The sequence below is a fragment of the Rana temporaria genome, chromosome 6 (genome assembly GCF_905171775.1).
Source record: "Rana temporaria chromosome 6, aRanTem1.1, whole genome shotgun sequence".
In the NCBI taxonomy this organism is placed as follows: domain Eukaryota; kingdom Metazoa; phylum Chordata; class Amphibia; order Anura; family Ranidae; genus Rana; species Rana temporaria.
In genome coordinates this window covers 193,988,289-194,009,282 of record NC_053494.1, presented here as the reverse complement: position 1 = coordinate 194,009,282, position 20,994 = coordinate 193,988,289, and the positions used below count along the sequence as shown (strand labels likewise).

The 20,994-nt window shown below is 46.2% G+C and overlaps 1 protein-coding gene across 1 annotated transcript in view; it reads left to right on the top strand.

The window, feature by feature from the left end:
* The first annotated feature begins 212 nt into the window (after nucleotides 1-212).
* KYNU (kynureninase) overlaps nucleotides 213-20,994 on the top strand; it is a 161,279-nt gene continuing 140,497 nt past the window's right edge. The window contains exons 1-3 of the mRNA XM_040358039.1: nucleotides 213-329; nucleotides 2,461-2,673; nucleotides 10,699-10,819. Of these exons, the coding sequence (XP_040213973.1) occupies nucleotides 2,505-2,673; nucleotides 10,699-10,819 (290 nt within the window). The 5' untranslated portion in view covers nucleotides 213-329; nucleotides 2,461-2,504. The remainder of the gene's footprint in view (nucleotides 330-2,460; nucleotides 2,674-10,698; nucleotides 10,820-20,994) is intronic.

Sequence of the window (20,994 nt, the reverse complement as noted above, 5' to 3'; positions counted from 1 at the left end):
AAATTCTCTGCAGATCAGATAGATCTTAGTGTAAATATTGAGACAAACTTAGTTTGCAGTTCTGATCTTCATTAACAGAGAGAGTTGAAACTACAAGTATTTACTGTTAGAGAGCTAACCCCGTAGTGATTGTTTACCTCCAGGATATATAACCTTTGCTACCATCTGGTTATTTGCTGAGTAAAGGGGCGTGATAAACAGTCAGCACAGTCAGCACATTTACTGCACATTCTTTAAAGTAGTCTGAATGAAATGACTTGTCTGGCTGCACTGTAAACCTTTGTGTTTCGTCAAATCTTCTACAACACTTGAAAGTTTATCATCTTAAGGTATGTACTGTATATTCTTACATGCTTTATTCCTTTGCTTCTCGAATTGCAATCACTTCATACGTGGATACCTTATGGTCCAGAGCAATTACATTTCCACTATGGGCCTGTACATTCAGCGATACATTTGTCATTACTTATGTGAACAAAGTATCACATACCGTATATACTCGAGTATAAGCCGAGTTTTTCAGCACATTTTCTTGTGCTGAAAATGCCCCCCTCGGCTTATACTCGAGTCACCTTTTTGCACCTGATCTCCCGGATATCGGGGACCCGTTACTGGCCGGTCGTAGGTCTCCTGGACCCGGAACTTGGCACACATGTAGCTCAATTTCTCCTCTATAAGTGTGCAAAGTTTGATGTCTGGGGGACCTACGGCTGGGGAGCACCCCTTCTATAGACTCACATGTTAAATGTCAGTCTAGTCATGGACACAGTGAGGCATGGGCATAGTGAGGCATGGGCACAGTGAGGCATGGGCACAGTGAGGCATGGGCACAGGGGCACAGTGAGGCCACAGTGAGGCATGTAGATGGACACCCTAGGCTTATACTCGAGTCATTACGTTTTCCCATTTTTTTTCGTGGTAAAATTAGGTGCCTTGGCTTATATTCGGGTCGGCTTATACTCGAGTATATACGGTACATTGTTTTTTTATGAACAAACTAGGCTTTCTTTTGGCAATATTGTCCTGCAAAAGATATTTTATTTTGTACGTACAATTAAAACCTTGGTTTGAGAGTAACTTGGTTTGAGAGCATTTGCAAGACAAGCATTTTTTTTTATATAAATATTGACTTGATATACAAGCAATGTCTTGATATACAGTTACAGGCCCAGATTCAGAAACAATTTCCGTTGGCGTATCTATTCTAGCCGGCGTATCTTCTTTCTGTATTCAGAAAGCAAGAAACGCTGACATTTGGCTAAGATACGACTGATGTAAATCTCTTACGCTGTCGTATCTTAGTTGCACATTTACGCTGGCCGCTAGGTGGCGCTTCCGTAGATTTACGCATAGAATATGCAAATTAGGTAGATACGCCGATTCACGAACGTAGTTGCGCCCAGCGTATCTATATGCGTCGTTTACATAAGGCATCGGACCGGCGTAAAGTTACCCCTGCTCAATAAGGCATAGCCAATGTTAAGTATGGACGTCGGGACAGCATCAAATTTTCCGTTGTTTACGTTGTTTGCGTAAAACGTTCGCGAATAGAGCTTTGCGTAAGTGACCTTCACGTCGAAAGCATTGACTATTTGCAACGCGATTTGGAGCATGCGCACTGGGATACGTCCACGAACGGCGCATGCGCCGTTCGTAAAGAAGGTCAATTACGTGGGGTCATGATAGATTAACATACAACACGCCCACTAACAGCCAAATTTGAATTAGGCGGGCTTACGCCGACACATTTACACTACGCCGCCGTAACGTAGGGTGCAAGTTCTTTCTGAATACGGAACTTGCACCCTAAGTTACGGTGCCGTAGTGTATCTCAGATACGCTACGGCTGCCTACAACTTAGACTATTGTTTCTGAATCCGGGCCTATGAGTATAAAAGAGAAGAGAGGTGCCTCTAAGTGTAGCAATATGGTTACATTTAACCTCCCTGGCGGTATTCCTGAGTCTGGCTTGGGGTGGAAATCCAGTACCATTAGCAGTATCCCCGAGCCAGACTCGGGATTGCATTGCAGTATCCAGGTGGAGATTACTTACCTTCTCCCCTGGATCCTGCGATGCCTCCCCGCTGTGTGATCGAGCTGTCTCCTCGCTCGATTCACACAGTGTCCGTGTGCTGCAGAGCTTCGTTCTCTGTGACGTTACGACGCACGGGGGCAGAGATCAACATTTGTCCAGCACATATTTTATAAATAGAACTTACTGTCCGACTAAGCACTCTACTGCAATTCATGTGCAAAACACCATTACTTACGGTATCTTCCAATAGTCACTTGACCTCGAAAATTGGAAATGCTTTTTGGGAAGAGTTATGTCGTTTTTTTTTTTTTCAAACAGAATAGAAGTTGACATTAAAGCACAGGCATTATTGCTCCTTTCTGCCAGAAAGTGAATTTTTTAATATCGTTTGATACATATTCTTGTGGACATTGTCTTCATTTCAGGTCTGGTTAGCGTTCCTCAGTACAACTAATCTCTCTCCATCACCATGAATTCATCTCCTCATACGTCACCCATAACCACATTGGAAAAGCTGGCATCTGAGCTCGGCTGCAGCATAGTTGATGAGAAACTGGCTATTCACTTGGACAATGAAGATGAATTAAAGCATCTGAAACAATGTTTTCACATTCCAGCGAAAAAGGATTTGCCAGCAAGTAAGACCAATTTGCTTATTTTTTTGAACATTTGGCTTTGATCCTGCATCGTTTTATCATAACATGAAAAGTAATCAAATGGAAGAACTTTGCTCAAACGATTGAAACTGTGAGTAGTGTATAGAAACTCAATGTAAGGCAGTGCTTCTCAAATAGTGGGGCGCGCCCCCCAGGGGGGGCCTGAGGCTCCACAAAGGGGGGCTCGTTCCGGACCGCGGTGATCGCGCCATTTAGTATCCGCTTCTGTCCCCAGCCTCCTCCGCTAGTTAGAGGAGCGGACGGCGGGAGGCGGGACATTTTTGAACTGGGGGACGGAACCAGAGAGGTAGCAGCCTGTCATGTTGGACGGCAGGTGATTGGCTGCTAGGAGGCGGTCCTAGCATCCAATCGCCAGTTCGCCCAAAAGTCTCCCCGCCCCGCCCAGTGCTGCTGCGGCTTCACTTGACGAATGTCCCGCCTCCTGCTCTCCGCGCTGAAAAGTTACAGGTAGGAGTGGAGAGGGAGGAAGGGAGTAAAAATATATGGAAATGTTAAGGACGAGGAGTGGGGGCTGTGCTGTGGGGGGAAAAGGGGGGTTATGTGATGGGGGAAACTGTGTGCAGGATATGTGATGGGGGTCATGTAAAGGGGGCAATACTGTGTGGGGGGTATATGTGATGGGGCAATACTGTGTGGGGGGGATATGTGATGGGGCAATACTGTGTGGGGGGGATATGTGATGGGGCAATACTGTGTGGGGGGATATGTGAAGAAGGGCAATACTGTGTGTGGGGGGATATGTGAAGAAGGGCAATACTGTGTGTGGGGGGATATGTGATGGGGCAATACTGTGTGGGGGGATATGTGAAGAAGGGCAATACTGTGTGTGGGGGGATATGTGAAGAAGGGCAATACTGTGTGTGGGGGGATATGTGATGGGGCAATACTGTGTGGGGGTATATGTGATGGGGCAATACTGTGTGGGGGGGATATGTGAAGAAGGGCAATACTGTGTGGGGGGGATATGTGATGGGGCAATACTGTGTGGGGGGATATGTGAAGAAGGGCAATACTGTGTGTGGGGGGATATGTGATGGGGCAATACTGTGTGGGGGGATATGTGAAGAAGGGCAATACTGTGTGTGGGGGGATATGTGAAGAAGGGCAATACTGTGTGTGGGGGGATATGTGAAGAAGGGCAATACTGTGTGGGGGGATATGTGGATACAGTGTTATGCAGAGGTGTACTTATAACAATTTTATAGACAAATTATACTATTTACAGTCGCGCGGGGGGCGCGAAATGTTTTCTTCTTCCTAGGGGGGGCATGACAGAAAATAATTGAGAAGCACTGATGTAAGGGAACATGCTGTGAGATACAAAGCCACCCATTAGATTCCAGCATGCATTTTCTCCAAACTTACGGTCATCAACATGATAGATAGACAAGTCAGCACCTCTGCTGAGCAGTTGTACATAAGTAGAGGGTAACCATAAAGAATAAAAGCCTTGTACACACGGGCAAGAATCTCGTCAGGAAAAAAACGTTGTTTTTCCCCGACGAGATTCTTGGCAAGAATATCTTGCCGCCTGAGTGTACACACAGACCTTTCAAGGCAAGAAATCGGTGACGTCATCGCGTACGACAAGCATGCGCTCGTCACATTCGATGCCATCTTGCTTCACCCTACCTATGCCGTGGAAGCTACCGCACATGCGTCAAAGTCATTTCGAGCATGCACAGGTTTCCACGGCGACAGGTAAGTATACACACTCTTGGGTTTCTCGTCGGGAAACAGGCCGACAAGAATCTCGATGAGAAAATTGAGACCAGGATCTTTATTTTTCTTGTTGAGATTCTGGCCAGATTTCCAGAAAAGAAACCTGAAAGCCTCGTACACACAAGTTCGGTGTACTCGGCAGCGTGTGTACGAAGCTTAAGGCTGGGTTCATAATATTTTCATTTGAATGTAGGTTCCCCACATTCAGTTTGCAATAGCAGGAGATTTTGACCAGCTTTCTATGGAGCCAATTCACATATCTCCGTTCCGAAGCCCTGAGCGTCTTTTGGTCTGAAACGGTGAACGGGGATGCACCGGACCCTAGGGTGACCACATTTGCAAAGTGCCATTCAGGGACACACCCCCTCTCTCACCTTCCCCAAAAAAAAGATGGGGGGGGTCGGGGGGTAATGTAGTCTCGGGGTTGATGGGGAATTTGGAGGCGGGTTATTTGTTAGGTGAATGTGCCACTTGCCACCAGATGCAGTGGCGCCTGCCACCCATAGCCTGCCACCAGATGCAGTGCTGCTGTCACTCCCTCTGCATGAGCCCCGTGTGTAGAAGGAAAGGAGTGGCTTTACTATCTGGAGAGTGAAGATCACACCAGTCCCTGCTGCGTGCCACTGGGTGCCAGAGAAGGAGGAGGTGCCGAGGTGGGTGAGGACAGTCGTGCTGCACTAGGTGCAGCCCTCGCTCCCAGTCTCCCTGTCTGAGAGTAAATTGTCACTGGTTGCAAGATGCCAGGCAGTGCTAGCCCTAGCAACCAGTTCTAGAAATGTAGTTATTAGTTAGTAGGGGGTGGCTGTGTCCTCTATTTCATTCTGAGACATTGTATTGTCCCAGAATGAAAGTGCCCAGGACAGACATGTCAATTGCGGGACAGTCCCGGGCAATCTGGGACATGTGGGTATCCTACCGGACCCCTGCTGGGAGCCGCATGTGGCAATAGTGTGAACCCAGCCTAAATGTTCATGTGTTCTTGTGTCGGACAAGGCACAGAAGGTGCTCGTCCAATCCAATTTTAAACTATTTGACCATGAAAGGGAACACATCTGGCAACTTAGGGTTTATTTCAGACATTCCTTTAGTGCGCCAAGCCATTCCCATACCTTCCATTGGTAATCTGGCGATCAGGGAACCCATTTTATTACCTGTTTGTAACACAGGAGACGTATTCTCAAACAAAACCAATGTAGGCCCCCAAAACACCCGATATAGGACCCCAGATGCGTCCCCGGCAGGTTTTCCAGATGCGTCCCCTACAGATATCCTGGATGAGTCCCCTTCAGGCATCCTGGACGCATCCTCCGCAGGCTTCCCGGCTTCCCAAACAGGCCCACTGTAGGCTCCTAGAAACAACCCACTGCTATCCCCCAAACATGCCCACTGCAGGCTCCTAGAAACACCCACTGATGGTCCCCAAACACGCCCACTGCAGGCTCCTAGAAACACCCACCTCTGGCCGCCAAACACGCCCAATGCACGATCCCAAATGCTTCCACTGCTGGCTCTCAATTTTACCTACTGCTGGCCCCCAAACATACCCATTGCTGGCTCCAAACACACCTACTGCTGGCACGGAAAAAACCGGATGATCTGAAATGCTTCCACTGCAGGCTCCCAGAAACACCCACTGCTGGCCCCCAAACACGCCCAATGCATGATCTCAAATGCTTCCACTGCTGGCTCCCAATTTCACCTACTGCTAGCCCCTAAACACACCATTACTGGTTTCAAACACACCCATTGCTGGCACAGAAATATACTGGATGATGCCAAATGCATCTACTGCAGGCTCCTAGAAACACCCACCGCTGCCCCCCAAACATGACCACTTCAGGTTCCTAAAAAACACCCACTGCTGGCCCCCAAACACGTCTACTGCAGGCTCCTAGAAACAGCCACCTCTGGCCCCCAAACACACTGTAACGGAATGGCCCGTGATACCCAGAGACTTTTGAAGGATGTGGGGTACTCCTGTGCCAACTTCACCAATGACTCTTGGGTCTAGGGTCATCCTATGTCCCTTAGGGGCATAGGATGACTGAGAACTGATATCTCAGATTACATGAGATGGGACATTAATGATAATTCTTGTATTGCAGGATATCTTGAAAAATTACAAGTGGTTTATTCTGACCTCAACAGGTCAATAGAGTGTGATTCATTCAATGTGTAACATAGACTGTTGAGATGCTAATTAAGTCCACCTGGCTGTAGTGAGGGGGCTTGCTGTGATTGCATTCTATTGTCCACTGTGCTAATTTAGTCTGCTCCTAAGATCTTTCATTGTGTATGCTAATGACACTGTTTTGTGTGAAAATACTATTGATAATAGATGTGGAATGTGACTTGTCAGCTGTAGTAATTAACTCCTCTAGATTCGGTGCCCGAATGTCTGTCTGGGATGTGGATTGGGGGGGGACTCATTAAGCACCCATTGTGTGATGTTTTGGGTGGAGTTTTGCAACTGTATATAACACGGCTGAGTTACCATTAAAGCATTCATTTGTTTGAACCAGAGAGAACAGAGCTGTGTGTCTCGTCCTTCTGGGGAATTCTTATGGATCGTGTCTGCTGGATTGTGGAGTGTCGGATAAGCTGTCGTGGGTTGGTGGAATGGAAGATCGTAAACGGTGTTAACCCCTGACCGTTACACACACCCACTGCAGACTCCTAGAAGCAGCCACCGCTGGCCCCCAAACACGCCCACTGCAGGCTCTGAGAAACAGCCACCACTGGCCCCCAAACATGCCCACTGCATGCTCCAAGAAACACCCACTGCTGGCCCCCAAACATGCCCACCGCAGGCTCATAGAAACACCCACCGCTGGCCCCCAAACACACCCAATGCAGGATCCCAAATGCTTCCACTGCTGGCTCCCAATTTCACCTACTGCTAGCCCCCAACACACACCCATTGCTGGCATGGAAATATACTGGATGATGCCAAATGCTTCCACTGTAGGTTCATAGGAACACCCACCGCTGCCCCCCAAGCACGCCCACTGCAGGCTCCTTGCTGTCTCATTATGTCAGTGCTAAAAAGTTTCTCACTGCCACCATTCAAATTTTAACCCACTTTAGATGTTTGAATCTGATTGTTGATCAGGCACACTAAACACACGTTAAATCTTTAGCCCCGAAAGAAGGTTGACTCTGGGTGTCTGCTTCTCTCGTCTAATAACATACCATATTGGACAAATCTGGCAATGAACAACTCTCATCTACAAATACCTTTGGATGTAATATTTCTGAGTGAATTCTGTTTTATTTTTCATAAGAAAATCAGACAGTTAGTAAAAGACTTGAATGATGTGGCTAGCTCTGATGCAGCAGGGAATCACTTATAAATCCTAATGCAAGCTCTGATTGATTGGCCTGTGCCTGTTTATAATTTATGGGATAATGTACTCCCTGCTGTACCTCCAGGAACATTAGGATTAACCACAGAGTTCAGAGACCAGAAACATGTACAAAGGTCACAGAACTCCAGAGGTGAATCCACAAGTTCCTAATAATTTATAGCAGGGGGAAAATGTATTCACAGCCTGACAGGCATTGACGGACTTGGACTAGTGGTTAAGCACAAGACCTAAAATTAGCAGCCATAGATTGTTTCGCAAACCTAAAGCTGAACTCCAGGCAAACAGCAAAATACACAGTTGAAAATGATATATGGGGGCTTCCTGGTCTACAAAGGAAACATGTAAACTTGTCCATCCGTTCCTAATACCGCGTACACATGATCGTTTTTCGGCATGAAAGAAAACTTTGTTTTTCAGCATGTCCAAAAAACTAAGTTTTTCCAACTTCATCATTAAAAACGATGTTGCCCACACACCATCGTTTTAAAAAAATGATGAACAAAGCGCGGTGACGTACAACACGTACGACGGCACTCTGAAGGGAAGTTCTATTCGCCTTTGGGCTGCTTTTAGCTGATTCCTTGTTAGTAAAAGACAATTCGCGATTTTTTGTCTGTTACAGCGTGATGAATGTGCTTACTCCATTATGAATGGTAGTTTTACCAGAACGATCGCTCCCGTCTCATAACTTGCTTCTGAGCATGCGTGGGTTTAAAGCTTTCCTACAAATCCTGTGCACTTGGAAGTTCACTTGAAAGTGCAGTCGCTGTGGATCTGAGGGGAATATCTGAAATGAGGGGAAGCTCTGCTGATTTCTATCATCCAATCATGTGCAAGCTAAAATTCTGTTTTTTATTTTCCTTGCAGTACACTTGTAGTGCACAGTGGATTTTCCTTTAGTAAATAAACCCTACTATGCTGATTATTTGTGATGGATATGCAAACATTTAAAGAGTAACTCCAATTTTGTTAAGAAACAATTATTCCCCTCTGGGTGATCTATGTACTATGCAGGGATTTTGAAAAATTATGTTGCAGATTCCTACTTTTTGTTATTCTAAAGAAATATGCTAAAGTTTTGAGTATAGCCTCACATAGAATAATGTAATAGACCATAAAAAAGTACCATCATCCAAATTGATATAGGGAAACAAGGGAGGGTTGGGAGTATAGGGGCAGTTGCTGAGGCTGATCGTGCACGTATACCCACCCCAAAAGGGTAGTAATGGACTATCTCGGTATTGATATACAACAACTTTTGCTCAATATAAAAAGGTTAATACATAAAAAATAACATACAGAAATATACAGAAATATTCAATAAAAAAATCAACCACTGTTGAAGTGGAGTATGAACAGTTTTTTTTTTTTTGGAGTATAAACTATAGTTTCCCGGAATAGGACCTCTTCTTCATGAGGAGTTGTCTATGAAACAGATAATACAGTAAAAATACATAATAGATGTGAAGCGCCTGGCTATGTTCAGAGCCGGTGCTATTGAAAATTTAGGGGAAGTTCAGAGAAGTAGTTTGCTCTGAACCTGTTTAATTGTTTAAATTTAGGGCCTCTACACTAGCTTGACTGTACTGTCTGTGCATGCTGGCGTTGTCTGGGGAGTGAGTTCCGCCCCAGGCTGACAGGTGGCAGCAGTAGGGTCAAGTGCAGTTGGATATTTCTTCCCGGCAGCCAATCAGAGAGAGTGGCTACCTCGCTGTGCATGCTGGGGAGGGGTATTTAAACGGCAGACGCCATTGGTTTGGGGTCGTTGTGTTCCCGCCCTTGAGCTGGGCAGTCGTCCTCCCACCCCCTGTGTGGCCCTCCTGGCCGGGGTGCATGTTGCGGTGTTCCTGGTTCTGGGACCACGTTGGTCCGGAGCAATTGATCTGCCGCGTGGGCCCAGTAGTCGCCTGTCAGTTGCTATTTTGGTTAAAACTAATTGAAGGAGACCCGGGTGCGAAATCCAGTCAAGAAGGATTTTGGACCACAATTGTCTCCAATCTTCGGGAAGGTCTGTGGCAGAGACTTATTCATCCGAGTGACACTCTGGCTGCCAGGCTGGTGAGAGAGGCCTGTCCAGGTGCGCTATACCCACTCTGGCTAGAGTGGCGACGTAGAGTTGTCAAAGGAAGCAGGACTGTTTCCATATTCAGTCACACCTGAATTTTCTATCTTCCATTCTGCTATCCCCTGACATTCCACTAATTTCTACTATTTTACCCCTTTGGGTAAAAAAAAAAAAAGGACAGAAAAGACACCTGTCGTATGTACATTGACTTTATTGCAGCTCTTATCCAGTAATACATAGATTGGCTCACCCAGACGGTCAAGACAGACTGTGCATTGATTCTAAAGAAATAGCTGTTTGTCTGTTGCCATGTGCACAGTGATTCTGTATGGGAGTGATTTTATTATTATCAATCAGCTGCAGCACCCGCAGGGTCTGCATCCATTTAGATGTGTTCCTATTGGGAGTATCTCACCAAAAATGAAGTTTTTGTTTCAAGGGATGCCCAAAATCTGACTTGTATATTACACTGAGAAAATCAATAGGCCAATCAATCACGCAAGCAGAAAATTGAATTTCTGGGGGGCGTTTTGTACACCATCTTTTGTACAGAACACCTTCAGGTAGCCATATTGCATTTTACAGAAAATTAAAGAACTGCAGATTGAAAAGGAAAGGGTCATTTTTAATAACATTCAATTACAATATGAGTTGTGAAGAAATTGTATACGTTTTAATATTTATTTGTATTTGCTTTGTATTTGTATTTTTTTTTCTGCAAAAGTGCAGTTACCCTTTAAGACCTTTGTACAGGGGCTTCTAAATAAATAGACCCCCATGTATTTGTTCTGTTGCAGAATACCATTGATATCTTACTCTTTTTTCATGCAGCGGAGAAATCTCTGATTAACGAAGAAGACGCTTGCATCTACTTCTGTGGCCAGTCCCTTGGGCTTCAACCAAAGAAGGTGAAAGAGTATATTGATGAAGAATTGGACAAATGGGCAAAAATGTAAGTATATAACAAAAGCAGGTAATTAGCTTGCAGTGATGTGTGTAATGTACCCTTGCCATGAGAATTGTGTAGATTGGCATTGATGAGCTGTCCTTAGTATAGAGATTGGGAATTATGTCTTATTGTATAGTATGTAGAGATCCCGAATTAGCCATGAGTATTGAAGCCAGACACAACCAGGTCATTAGCATTTTTACAAAGAAGCCAGTAATGGCACTCCCCTTTACTTTTCTTATATTGGATGTATGTTGGATATCCTGCAGTTTTCAAAGCCTCAATTTGAATTGACATGAATAGCAAAATATCAGAAATTAATACTTTGCTGTGCACGGGTCCTCTTGATAACAAGGTATTTCTTTGGTACACATGTTACTTTATTTAAAAGTTATTTAAAAATTCACTAAAATTCATCAAGAAAATAGCAACATAATTGTGTACAGAATTGTTGGAGATCAGAAAGTCTCTCAGTATATTAGGTATAGATATTCCACCCTATTGGCGCAAAGAGATCTGGTATGTGAGCCGCTCAGGCTTTAGAACGGGTGAAGTCCTCAGCAGTGGCAGCTCATGCTCAAATTTTTTTTGGGGGGCGCAAACAAACTGAAAAAAAAAAAAACATCAATTGCCGCCACTGTGCCCATTAAACACAGCCAGTTTCCCCCAAATGCAGCCAGTTTCCCCCCAAATGCCGCCAGTTTGTCCCCAAATGCAGCCAGTTTGTCCCCAGCCGGCACTAACCTTCCTCGGGTCAGCACCGTCCTCATCCATGCTCCCTCCGCTCCCTCGATGTCTTCTCCCGTCCTCGATGTCACTTCAGCCAATCAGGTGACCGGTAACCAGACCCGGTGCACCTGATTGGCTGAGAGGCGGGTCAGTGTTAGGGAAGCGATTCCCTAACACAGCATGGTTTAAACAGGAAACGCACAGCCATGCGCCTGCTGTTTAACCATTTGGAAGCCGATTAGAGTCCACAGGCTCTAATCGGGAAGCCTATTAGAACCTCTGGCTCTAATCAGGCACTTCCAAAATACACCCACAGCTTTAATTAAGATGGCCGGCACTCAACAGGGGGCTGTACACCTAAATAGTGGGCGGCAGTGGCGACAATAGATAAATTCATGCATAAATATATCTATTGTTGAGTGACGGGTGCATGCAGGAGAGAGGGGGGAGCGCCCACTGTGGACACACTGCCACTGGTCCTCAGTATCTACTGTTGTAAGTGCTGGCTTGGGAATGAGCTCGATCCAGCTCCTACCATCACTGATCCCCATGATTAAACTGTGAGGGGCGGAGAAAAATGTGTTAGGGAGTGGTTTGGTTGTGGCCACAGGGATATTTTCTTCTATACCCCCCTATTGGTAGTAGATTTGCTAGGTCTCACGCCAATGACCTACTGTAGAACATGTTTCGGCATGTGCAAACCCTCTGCCTGCATGTAGTGCTTAATATTGGTGGTTGATAGGCTAGGTCCGTTGCCAGGGGACCTATTATACAAACATGAGCATGAGGTTTCTGAGCTACCATCTTCGTGCAGCTAGGGTACTCATTGCCACTACTGTATGTTTCAGGGCCTGTCAAGTTGTGAGATGCAACAAAGACCAGGACCACAACTAAACTCACAGTCCAAGGGTGGGTTACCAGGCTCACTCATATATTTACCAAGACTTAACGTTCACAAAGCTTCTACAGGACACTCTCTCTCTTTCTTACAGTCTAGGACAGCATGTACAATCCTTAAGTGGGTAGGGTGCTGCGTAGAGCGCCTGGGGCAAAGAAAACACTCAGAGGTCAAGGTGGGTGAGATCAGTATATTAAATCCCAACTATGTACAATCAGGTTTAGCCAGTAGGACAGCCAACCGGAGCCACTTATATACAGTAGCTGTCATGATCCACCTGGGGTATCCAAGATCCGTCACAGTAGCAAAGGATCATCTCTTGAAACAGCCTCTGTCTCGAGGAATGAAAATGTGGCCTTGGACAGTCCACACCAAAATGAGAGGCTTCCTAGGAGGAGATAGGGTAGTCCCTGCACTTTCCCTACTCCTCAGGAACCTTTCCCTGCCACTGCCCTCGCCTAGCCTGTCCTTACTCTAGCCACTTGAGCAAAGTGTGACAAAACCCAGAAGACAGAGCATTAAATAGACACTGTCCTGACCCAAGATGGTCGCCAAGGTCACATGGGGTGCCAGTGGCCAATCGAACAGCCCTCCCCCTGGTGACTGCAGGAAGTCACAGAGGAACCAAGTTCCTCATGACTTCCTTCCCCCCTTCTGCAATGCCGCTTTAGTTGATCGTCACTTACAGTGGGGAGTATGGACTGTACCTGCCTACACCTAAGCCTGCAGGCAGTGCACGTAGCGGCAGTTGATAAGCCAGATTTTGCGCTATAGAACATGCGTACAAGGCATCTGGGCCTTTATCCAGGAGGTTCAGGAACATCAACTCAGGATATATGGTATATAGTGTGACATTGGGGGTTGTTAGCTCTTGTGGCAGATGCATTTTTGTGAAGTGAGTCCACACCAAACAGGCATATATTGTTAAGGGCCTGGTAGCCCACGTTTATTAAATAAGGAAAAAAACAAAACAAAAGTCCACTCAGGAGTCCCACGCAGGGGTTTAAATGTTGTTCAGAAAGTAACTGAAAATACTAGCCCACCTGGCTACTCTTCAACAGCACGGGTACCTTAAACCACCAGATCTTCCAGTCCAACAGTCTTGGATGCGTACAGTCTTTGGGCTCCTTAAACGCACACAGCTTCAAGCCCCTCAATGCACACAGCTTCTGGCTTCTTGGACGCATACAGCTTGAAGCCCTTCAACGCACACAGGTTTGAGCTTCTTGGATGCACACAGCATCTATCTTCAATCTTGAGAGACGCTCACAAGCAGCCACTGCTCCAACTCCACCTTCCTCTTACTTCTAACTCTCACCAGCCCTTCATTACATGAGCTGTGTGCACCTGGGCACACACACTGCAGGCTATCTATAAGATCTCAACACAGGGTTGGAGATCCCATCCCACCTATATCTCTGAGGAATCTCCAAGCCACAGAGCCCCTTGTAGAGATAAATAAATCTGAGAAAACTGCCAGAGCAGTTTTCTCTGTTTTAAAATGTAAGCTCTGCAGCTCTGCACTCAGCCGATATGCAGTCCACCTCACCACCATTTTTATTGGGACAGAGCCTCACTCTGCCACAAGAGGTAAAACATGGCAGATATCCAGGGATGCTAAGCTCAATCACTCAATGGGCATGGACGTAAAATAAAAAGGAACTTGACATAGTGTGAAATCGTAACTAAGAACTTTTAATAAAATATTAATTTGCACTTACAAGAAGTAGGATAAAAAAGAAAATTTAAAATCCGGACGGCTAGCGAACACCCATCCACTTCAGAGATACAACGCAATGACATCAGCCCATCACTCCTTCCTCCTTTCTCATTATTAACGTGGTATTTCACAATGGAACCCAAGGTGTCAGAGGTAAGAGAAGGTTTTCAGAGTCGGGTGGCCAGTAGGGTATAGAGTCAATCAGCAACCCCCATAGGGGTACCACTACACTCCCTTCCACAAAAAAGTGTTATCCCTATCGTGGGGTCACCAGTACGGTATTTGTAAATTTAAATCATATCCCCTCTCAAGTGTCTCTCTTTTCCAGAGAGAATAAGTTCAGTGCTCGTAACCTTTCCTCATAACTAATTTCCTCCAAAATCTTTATTAGCAACATAGGGCCAGATTCACGTAGAATCGCAGCGGCGTAACGTATCCTAGATACGTTACACCGCCGCAATTTTTCATCGCAAGTGCCTGATTCACCAAGCACTTGCGATGAAAACCTACGCAGGCGGCCTCCGGCGCAAGGCGGGCCAATTCAAATGGGCGTGTGCCATTTAAATTAGGCGCGCTCCCGTGCCGGACCTACCGCGCATGCTCCGTTTCCAAACTCCCGCCGTGCTTTGCGCGAAGTGACGTCATTTTTTTGAACGGCGATGCGCGTGGCGTAATTCCGTATTCCCGGACGGCTTACGCAAACAACGTTATTTTTTACATTTTGACGCGGGAACGACGGCCATACTTTACACAGCAATACGATTGCTGTGTAAAGTTAAGGCACCAAAAAAAAAACGACTAACTTTGCGACGGGAAACTAGACTAGCGGCGACGTAGCGAATGCGAAAAACCGTCGGGGATCGCCGTAACTCCTAATTTGCATACCCGACGCTGGTTTACGACGCAAACTCCCCCCAGCGGCGGCCACAGTACTGCATCCTAAGATCCGACAGTGTAAAACAATTACACCTGTCGGATCTTATGGATATCTATGCGTAACTGATTCTATGAATCAGTCGCATAGATATAAACAGAGATACAACGGCGTATCAGGAGCAACGCTGTCGTATCTCTTTTGTGAATCTGGCCCATAGTGACTTTATTGCACGGAAATCCCAATCAGACCTGCCTAACTAACTACAGAACAAAACCTATTCCAGTCTATTCTTTGTTCCGCTGCTCCATACTGTATGCTACCAGCTATTTCTTTCCCAGCAAATCAATCCCGCTGCCTTGATTCCCAAGAGCCTGCTCACACGATGTGCTCAGGGAAAAGGCTCCTGGGAGAAGTTTTGGAATACGTATCATGTATCCATCACTGTTGCATTGGATTTCATTATGTATGCATAAATATCTTTGGGCTGACACGTAGTTAAACTGAACGTGTAATTTAAAGAGGAACTGCAGTCTGCTCACATAATTTGTAATAAAAAGATCTTTGCCATTCTGAAGCTTCCCTCCAATCAATTTGCATATTATTTTATATATCCTGCGATTCTTGTACTTGCCAAATATGTGCCAGAAATCTCCCTCCACTGAGTCTGGCTGCAACCATTTTAACTGTGGGCAGCTGAAGCTGCTGCCTATTCACTTCCTGGATTTACACAGAGGCGCACCTTCAGCTCTGCAGCTCTCATTGGTCCTCGTATGACTCATCCCCCTCCCTTCCTGGCAAACTCTCATGAGAGTGAGAGAAAGAGCTGTGCATGATGTCATAAGCCTAGGCTAATGACCAGACAAGAAACAGGTAGTGGGCTGTATATGGTATTTACTGGCAGAAAACAAATGTTTTACTATCCAAAGTTAAAACAACAAGGGGAGAAGATTTAATAGAAAGTTGAAAAAATTACTTAAGGCCTGCTATAATTTCTGTAGAATGGTATATTCTAGTTTACCTGTATGTTAGGGCTAGTGTTTTAGGGCCAGATTCACCAAAGAGATACGACGGCGTATCTCCTGATACGCCGTCATATCTCTGTTTCTATCTATGCGGCTCATTCATAGAATCAGTTACGCATAGATATCCATAAGATCCGACAGGTGTAATTGTTTTACACTGTCGGATCTTAGGATGCAGTACCGCGGCCGCCGCTGGGGGGAGTTTGCGTCATAAACCAGCGTCGGGTATGCAAATTAGGAGTTACGGCGATTCCCGACGGATTTTCGCGTTTGCTACGTCGCTGCTAGTCTAGTTTCCCGTCACAAAGTTAGTCGTCGTTTGACCTGCCCTAACTTTACTCAGCAATCGTATGTGCTGTCTAAAGTATGGCCGTCGTTCCCGCGTTGAAATTTAAAATTTAACGTCGTTTGCGTAACACGTCCGGGAATACGGAAGTACGATACGTGCGTCGCCGTTCGAAAAAATTACGTCACAGCGCGCAAAGCACGACGGGAATTGCGAAACTGAGCATGCGCAGTAGGTCCGGCGCGGGAGCGCGCCTAATTTAAATGGCACACGCCCATTTGAATTGGCCCGCCTTACACCGGAGGCTGCCAGCGTAGTTTTCATCGCAAGTGCTTTGTGAATCAGGCACTTGCGATGAAAACTTGCGGCGGTGTAACATATCTACGATACGTTACGCCGCCGCTCACCTACGTGAATCTGGCCCTTAGTTCTTAGATAGACCTCTTCGTTCTTCATTTGAATTGGCCCGCCTTGCGCCGGAGGCTGCCAGCGTAGTTTTCATCGCAAGTGCTTTGTGAATCAGGCACTTGCGATGAAAACTTGCGGCGGTGTAACATATCTACGATACGTTACGCCGCCGCTCACCTACGTGAATCTGGCCCTTAGTTCTTAGATAGACCTCTCCGTTCTTCATGTTTCCTCAGTAAGTTACCAGCCTTCATAGTGGGCTTAGAATATTATTGTCTCTTTACACTCCAAATGAGCAGTGAACATCCCATGTACTGCATTTTAAAATGATTGTAAAGGCTAAAGGTTTTTCACTCTGGTAAAACATTTTTTAGGTGAAACTACCCCCCCCCCCCCCGACTCTTCCCCCAAATACCTTTACTGAGTCCAATCTTTGTTCAGCATTGTGTCTGAGAGCAGCAGCAATGTTCTCTCTCTCTGCCATCCTAGGCGGCCGTCATATGACGTCCTCGGCTTCCCGGCCACTAGATGTCCGCCAGGAACCCGCGATTGCTCGTCACAGAGCAGGGACGTGGATCTGTGTGTGAAAAAATAAAGATCCACGTCCTATCCACGTCCTATCAGGGGAGAGGAGACCGTATATAGGAACACCGTATCCTGTATATAGGAACACTGATCGGTAACCTCCCCCCACAGTTAGAATCACTCCCTGGGTAACACATTCGACCCCTTGATCGCCCCCTAGTGTTAACCCCTTCCCTGTTAGTGACATTTATACAGTAGCAGTGCATATTTATGGCACTGATCGCTGTATAATTGTCAAAGGTCCCAAAATAGTGTCAAAGGTGTCCGATCTGTTCGCTGAAATGTCGCAGTCCTGACAAAAATCGCAGATCGCCGCCATTACTAGTATAAAAAAATGCCATAAATCTATTCCCTATTGTGTAGGTGCTATAACTTTTGCGCAAACCAATTTATATATGCTTATTGTGATTTTTTTTTACCAAAAATATGTAGAAGAATACATATCGAACTGAACTGAGGAAGACATTTTTTTTTCAATTGGGATATTTATTATAGCAAAAATTAAAAAATATTATGTTTTTTCAAAGTTGTCGCTCTTTTTTTGTTTACAGCGCAAAAAATTAAAACCGCAGATATGATCAAATACCACCAAAGGAAAGCTCTATTTGTGGGGAAAAGTGATTAACATTTCATTTGCGTAAAGTGCTGCATGACTGCGCAATTGTCATTCAAAATTTTACAGCGCTGAAAGCTGAAAATTGGCCTGGACAGGAAGGAGGTGAAAATGCCCTCTAATGAAGTGGTTAAAGGATAAGTTTGGCGATCTTCTCCTCACACCCGCTGTGACAATTTTGAAAAAATGTGGCCATGTGGGGCTCTGCTCACCCGGCCGTGTCATTCGTTCATTCAGAGTTCTGTGAATGGGAGAATTTTAACTACCGTCAGCCGTTGTGGCTGACCACATGTAGTTCTCAATGAGCTACCAGGCAGGGGCGGACTGACAACTCATGGGGCCCCCCGGGCAATAGGAGATTATGGGGCCCCCGGGCAATAGGAGATTATGGGGCCCCCTGGGCAATAGGAGATTATGGGGCCCCCAGGCAATAGATTATGGGGCCACACAGTATACACACACGCACACGCATACAGTATGCATACACACACACACAGCATACATACACACAGAATACACATACACACACTGAAAAGGTACTGGAGAGGCCAGGCAGCTATACTCTTGGGATTATTAGACCAAAAGGATGTCAGTAAGGGACATTTCAGTGACTGATGTAAAAAAAAAACAGATTTTTACATAGTGTCCCTGGTTTTACTGAGGCTGTCAACCATGATGGGGCCCCCTAGTGGCATTGGGCCCTCGGACAGTGCCCGAGTGCCCGAATGTTCAGTCCGCCCCTGCTACCAGGGCGCTGATGAGCGCTCCAACTAGTTCATTGATGTTTCCTGTAATTCAGTAACTGCCTACCCCTACGAGGTGCGGGCAGACCGCTGTACTGACAGTCTGCAGGAGCCTGAGAATGCACCTGCAATCTGCTGATCATGGGTACAATGCTTTATACGTTCTTTAAAAAAAAAAATTATAACTATACATTTTTTTTTCATCTGCAAAAAGATGTGCAATTATAATAATAAAAAAAAAAGGTGAACTTATCTTTTAACCACCTCAATAATGAGCACTTTCACCCCCTTCTTGCCCAAGCCAATTTTCAGCTTTCAGAGCTGTGGCGCTGTGAATGATAATTGGGTGGTCATAAAACACTGTATTCAAATGAATTTTTTATATTTTTTCAAAACATAGCTTTCTTCTTCTCACACTGAGTGGTGGCACAGATGCGGCTGCACTGATCATCAGGTCGCTGATGATCAGTGCCCTGATTATGATAGAACATATGCCCTGTCAGTCTTGCCACTAATTGGCTCTCCTTTCCGCACACCAGTGGTGTATTTAGGTTTTATGCTGCCCTAGGCCTGACTAAACGCGTGCACCCCCTAATTTAAATATGACCCACCCCTTCCTGTCGAGGCCACACCCCTTGCAGTTTAAGACCCACCCTAAAATTTTCAAGTGGGGACACTAGTTCTGATGGCCTGGAGGGGGGGGTGGGCAATGGATTCCCTTAAAGTGGAGCTCCACCCTAAAGTGGAACTCCCGCTGATCGGAACCCCCCCCCCCCTCCGGTGTCACATTTGACACATCTGGCCACACAGTCTGCGGGTAAACTGCGGGCAGGACGTCACCCGTCCGTCCCCCCCGTTGTGTTCTTGGAATATTCGGCTCCCAGTACACAGCGGGAGCCAATCAGCAGGCATAGCGCGACTCGCGCATGCGCTGTAGGGAACCGGGCAGTAAAGCCGGAGCGCTTCCTGGTTCCCTCACCGAGGATGGCGCGGGGGGGGCAGCAGAGTGACGAGCGATTGGTCGTCCTCTGCTGCGACCGGCGCTGGACTCCAGGACAGGTAAGTGCCCTAATATTAAAAGTCAGCAGTATTTGTAGCTACTGGCTTTTAATATTTTTTTTTTCAGCGGAGCTCCGCTTTTATTTGCATAGATTTCCTCTCACTTCCTGTTTGGCTATGGGGCAGGAAGTGAAGGGAAATCTCTTCAATGGGACAGGGATGGTAAAAAAATTAGAAGCGAGCCCCCCCCCCCCCACAGTTGCAGAATGCCAACCGCCCACATACTGGAAGCAGTGCGGCCGATTTATGGGGGCGTTAAACTAATTTGCCTAACAGTGTAGCGCAAGCTGGCGGGGACACTGTCCGTGCTGCCCCCCTGCAAAGTGCTGCCCTAGGCCTGGGCCTTGTTGGCCTAGGCCAGGATACAGCATTGCCGCACACAGTGACAGCAGGTGAGGGAACGAATGCTGATAACTGGGAAGTTTACATGAGATCAGCTGTGATTAGACACAGCTTTACACATGATAAAGAGCCGCTGTGATTGGCCCTTTACCTTGATCTTTAATAAAATGTGTCCAAAGGACACCAGAAGCACGCCCCAGGAAGCGCATTCTGGGAGGATCTCATGGATGCCCTCCCAGAGTCACGCTGTAGCTGTCTTTTGACTATGGAGAGAGATTTTAATATACCAAGTAAAACTATGTTGGATTAAACTGCTGTGTCTTATTGGAGAATTGAGCTGTCTGTGAGGCCCCGTACACACGACCGAGGAACTCGACGTGCCAAACACATCGAGTTCCTCGGCGAGTTCAGTGTTGAAGCCGCCGAGGAGCTCGGCGGGCCGACTTTCCTCATTGAACAACGAGGAAATAGAGAACATGTTCTCTTTTCGGCCCGACGAGTTCCTCGACGGGTTCCTCGCTGAAAAGTGTACACACGGCCGAGTTTCTCGGCAGAATCCAGCTCCGACCGAGTTTCTGGCTGAATTCTGCCGAGAAACTCGGTCGTGTGTACGGGGCCTGAAGGGTTCATATTCAGCAGGTGACCGTACTGCCCAGATGGACTGAGGTCTAAAGAAAATCTTTCAGCGCATAATCTGTTTGAAACAGGACAGGGGATATACAGGACTTCTAGGGTGTCTACATCAATTAAAACTGATCTTCTTGCAGCAAGACTTTTATAAGTTTGAAAATGGTGTCATATAGAGTTAAAAAAAAAAAAAAAATCAGTTTCTTGTTGCAGGAACAAAAAGAAGAAAAATGTGGGGACAGCGGCAGAGGGCTGTTTTGGGGTAAATT